Raw genomic sequence first — 5,000 nt, 5'->3', positions numbered from 1 at the left:
GCAGGGAAATTAGCCCTGCTCTCAAGCAACATTTCTTTTTTATTGTCCATGAAAACGAAGCCAGTGAGTCTAATTTGCACATACAAAAAAATATTTTTTTGGCTGCCATTTATGGATTCAGTCTAATAGATGTTTTTATAGACTTATTAATTCAGTTATTTTAATCTTCTAGGTTACCACTGAGGCAACTATCCAACATTTCAACAAAACTACATGTACCATAATACCATTGTCTCCATACCTGAAGCCCGCGTTCCCACCACAGGTACTGGAGGACTGCATGGTGGTGGGAATGGACTTCTTGGACTAGTAGGGAGTCTAGGAGGTAAGCAAGGTGGACCAGACTTTCTGTCTCTTGTTGGTGGAAATGACGTAGGAATGGGAGGAGGAGGATCCCTTGGTGGAGAACACCTGGGAACAGCTAACAAAACACAATAACATGTTAGCTGGCCTCTTATACTGTAATTGCAGAGCTTAAAAAAGAGAAGCCCCACCAAATTTAATAATTTATTTTGATCATTTACCCAAAAAGTTACTACAAATCTTGGATGTTAAAACATTACAACTTACTTGTACCTTCACGGAGTATATCCGGAACCATGGCAACAGGAGGGGTACCCTGAAGAAATGGATTTCCCGCAAATGGATTGCCGTCAGTGAATGATCGACTTGGTGGTCTTGTTTGAGTGTTACCAGGTAGACCTGCAGGACGTGTTCCCACTGAGGGATTCCTGCGTCTTCCATCAAACAGTTCAGCATTACAGGGCTCACGCAACTTACAAAGAAGACCATCCTCCCTTAGTGTATAGTAGTCAACAGCCAACATTAAGTTGTCAAACTTTGGACCAGACTTGATGGATAATCTTCTTTGACCATCTACATCAAATAAGTAATGGACAACAGCACCTTCATGCACAAGACCCATTACAAAGCCTTGATCTTTTTCACGAATAAGAAACATCCCCTCTTGACATCCTAACACTTGTAGACGCCTCTCAGCCTCTTCACGTTGAATTCCACCATGGAACCATACCTGATTCTTGTGCAACACTGAACCAATGGCACTTTCTAATTTAGCCCTCATTAGAGTTGCAGTACTTTCATCACCTTCCTGCAAGAATTCAAGAAGCCATTCAACAAGCAATACTACACGTATATTCATACAATCAATAACAAGAAGTATTGACCATAATTTTTATACAGTAAAATGGAGATTAAAGAGGTTAACCCTAGCTCCCACAAACAAAAATACATAAAAAAAAAAGAAAGACTCAAAAAATGCATACACATACTATTTCAAACTTTATTAAACACAACTTTATCATAAAATACTGGTATACCATGTACTTACATGAATAAATGAGTGAATAAAATTGTTTCTTTAGTTTTAAGATTCTAAAGTCTTTGCTTCTTCTACTTCCTTGTGCAAATTATTTCACTGATTTATAATTCCCTCAACTAATGAATGTTTATATGATTGGATATTATTAATTCTTGCAGACTTAACTCTAAATTTACAGGAATGGTTTGAATGTACAGTTACTGTAGTTGAGAAAAGTCCCTAGCATAAGTAAATAATGAAGGATCCTGTTCATTTAACCATGGACAGTTATAATATTAAATATATTAGCTGATAGTTAATCTGCAATTGTCAGCATAGCTATTATTCTTTAATTCTTTAAAAACGTCCAATTTAGGATAAATTTGGATAGTTTCTGATAGGGTTTTCCTCTAAAAACAGGCCAACTGTCCAATTTAGAAAATGTAGGACAGTTTGTCTAAAGCCAATGAAATCCCAGAAACACAATAGGTAATAGAAACTAGCCAATCAGCACAAAGAATAGCGTCAGCTCTGTAGTAGTTGACAATGGCGGGGTTTAGCCACGGAGATTTGCCAAAATTTTCCATTTCTCAGGACTTTTTCAGCAATATCACTGCAAATGAGAGATTTCCTATGTTGCCAGAAGAAGATTTTGCCAACCTGAGAGGCAAAAACCAAAACTAAAACACCTCCAAGAGTACAAAAACTTGGCTAAATGTTTTCAGAGTTGAAAATGCAGCATAACAAATTGAGAAAAATGGAAGATTTCCCTTGTCATGATCTAGATGCAGTTCTTTGCCATTTTTTCACTGAAATTATAAAAAAGGACGGCCACGAATATGAAACAGCATGTTTGGCTGTCATGCAGTGCTAGTTGGACCGCTATTTTAAAAAAAAGGCGACAGAAACTACAGTATTTTGCGAGATCGTGAATTTTGCAAATTCACTGAGGCAACAACTTGAACCAAATGCAGGGATACGGAAAGCAAAAAAATGTCTCTTGTGCTTTAAGCGAAGCAGACGAAGAATTCCTCTGGAGTTCAGGCAATATTTTGGAAATAGAAATAATTCATAATACTTTACTTTGCCTTTCTTAAGGATAATAGCTCGACTGAGCAATGCCCAATTACAACTGACTAGCTATATAATTAATAGGTAACAGGACTACATGCTTGTCCAATTTGGAAGTAATTGGATTCAAAAAATTCCTCAGACTACAGTGTACCAAACTGGACTCGGCCTACGGCCTCATCCAATTTTGGCAGTCCTCAGAATTTTTCTCATCCAATTATTTCCAAAATGGACAGCATGTAGTCCTATTACATACACTGTATACATGTAGCATTCAGTTGGTGATAAATATTCACATTTTCTCTAGGGGGGGCCATCGCAGAATATCAAGCCTCTACTCACAACTTTCCCCTTTTCGTTAAGAAAACACTTCGATGCAGGACTTTGTCTTTTCTACATTGTAGAAATGTCCTTAATAACATGCACACAGCGTTCAATGATAGGGCAAACAATGCACTTACATGTACATTGTATAAAGTTGGGGAAAAAAACCTCGCATTTTTGGCACCAACTGTTCGTAATCAGAATGCAAAAACAACAACAAAATTGGATAACACAATTAAAAGTAAAAGAATATTAATTTTGCAAAAATAATTACTACATGTACACAATACCAGTCTACTGCACTACCCACATGTACACATCGCATGCCTATTTTTTAACTTGCAGTTACCTCGTGTGAAAGAAGAGATGTGAAATGTATGAATTGAATTGAATTGTATACATTCCTGAGGGGGGTTGATTCAGCATACTATAGCGCAGTCATAAAGCATCTTTATTATGGGTTATGCTTGTGACTTTACACTTGTCACAATAATATTATTATCAGATCATTCAATTTTTCAACTAACCTCTAATCCCATAGAAGACATGGCAGCAATTGCAGCATCCTTAATATGCTCTTGGTTTGCACCAGAAAATGTCCTTGGCGGTACACCAGGAAGTCGATTGCAGGGCTCTGTCAGCTTGGCCAACAATCCATCTAATGCATGTTGATGGTGATGTACAAGCTCAACTGGTCCCAGAAATTTTGTACCATCTTCAATAGCCACCATACCATCTGAGTGGCGCTGAATGTGGTAATGAATGATCTTGTTATTGTGGCACATAGAAAGGGCATAGCTTCCTGCAGAAGCAGTACTCTCGCGCAAAAGATACAAGCCATCGTGTTTACCAGCGCGAGCAAGGAGGTCTTCTGCTTCCTGACGGCTTATGCGACCATGAAACCAGTGTTGAAAAAGAGGATCTGCCATTTCCTGACTTTTTTTCTCTCATTTATTTTTTCTCCACGAACCTAAGTCAAATTGAGTCAAATTATTACTTTCTGACTATGCTACATGTAACCTTTATGGTCATTCTAGGAGGCTTGCATTGATTTACTAATAATATTTGCGGTAAATTATGGTACATATCTTTCACGACTCCAAGACAGAATATCACTTACAAGAATAGAAGCAACATTAGCATTATTTTGTATTTGTAGACCGTAGTAATTGTTGTTGTTGTCAGAACCGCCTTTCTCCCAACATGCAGTGTTCCAGATAGGTGATGGGTCTCGGGTCAAAAACCCGACAAGATCAGCTGCATGACCCGACAAATGAATGGAAAATTTATAATAATCTGGTGGGATCAGTGGGAATTGACCCGTTGGAATTCCCTATTGGCACCCTGCCTTAAAATCTTATTTGGAACACTGAACATGGGGAATGGTACTGAACCTACTAAGTTTTGAGTCAGGCAAAACACTGCCTTTCAGTTTTCTTCTTGCAAGAATACATTACAATAGGGAAGATATTGTTGACATCACCTATTGTCATCGGTGTGCCAACCAGAACATCATTGGCTGTCGAAACAAAGGGTCTTTTTTTCCCTGTGGTTGGCACATTTGAATGACAAGAGCAATAAATTTTTTGAAAACACGTATCTCTCCTATAATGACAGCTTAACACCAAAGATTGGAAGAACCTTCACAAGAAGATCACAACACATTGCTGATAATTAACTGTTGACTACATTAATCAAGCTAAAAATCTTTTTTTCCATCTGAAACATCTGATAGAGTATGCTTCTTCCTTCAGCAATAGTTCGAATTGACAATAAACAATTAATCAACCTTGCGGAACGTATTACTATTGTAAGGTATTCGATTTCCGCAGTGTTTCAAAGTGGGTTTATATAAACCCAAGTGTGTCTGCTATGAAAAACTGAATAAACACAGTTGCACAAGAATTACGATCACAACAGATTAATCAATGTTCCATTGACGGTGTTCGATGACACAAATAAATACACAAAGGTGTAGTGCACTTACCGATCTTGTTTTTATCGTTTTCATGAACAGCTTCCAAAAACGCTCATTTTTATACAGAACTTCACAAGATCATAGTCTTTATGTGTTATTAATAAAACAATCAAATGGTTTCTAGGCGTCTGAGACGCAAGACAAAGTGAGGATTCGGACGGAAATAGACGATCCCTTTCACCTCATAAATTGACTTACTTCCTTTCTTTATAGTAGGCTTGGTTTCTAAGCCAGTTATGTCAAGGATACAAATTGCACATTGATTGGTTGTTTTACTACGGTAGAGATCAGTTGACCAATCAAGTA

At 37.6% G+C, this 5,000-nt stretch overlaps 1 protein-coding gene across 2 annotated transcripts in view; it reads right to left on the bottom strand.

Annotated features, from left to right (window-relative positions):
- Positions 1 to 4,908, bottom strand: part of LOC137973721 (tyrosine-protein kinase SYK-like) — a 17,465-nt gene extending 12,557 nt beyond the window's left edge. Inside the window, exons 1-4 of one of the 2 annotated variants that reach the window (XM_068820598.1) lie at positions 4,704 to 4,908; positions 3,244 to 3,686; positions 577 to 1,111; positions 242 to 421 (exon numbers count right to left, since the gene is read on the bottom strand). In XM_068820598.1, coding sequence (XP_068676699.1) covers positions 242 to 421; positions 577 to 1,111; positions 3,244 to 3,645 — 1,117 coding nt within the window. In that variant the 5' untranslated portion in view covers positions 3,646 to 3,686; positions 4,704 to 4,908. Of the gene's footprint in view, positions 1 to 241; positions 422 to 570; positions 1,112 to 3,243; positions 3,687 to 4,703 lie in introns of both variants that reach the window. The other variant, XM_068820597.1, reaches the window with a different exon arrangement.
- Positions 4,909 to 5,000: the final 92 nt, after the last annotated feature.

This window comes from Montipora foliosa, chromosome 10 (assembly GCF_036669935.1).
Source record: "Montipora foliosa isolate CH-2021 chromosome 10, ASM3666993v2, whole genome shotgun sequence".
In the NCBI taxonomy this organism is placed as follows: domain Eukaryota; kingdom Metazoa; phylum Cnidaria; class Anthozoa; order Scleractinia; family Acroporidae; genus Montipora; species Montipora foliosa.
Note: the sequence above shows the minus strand (reverse complement) of the source record. Positions and strands in the feature narration are given on the sequence as shown.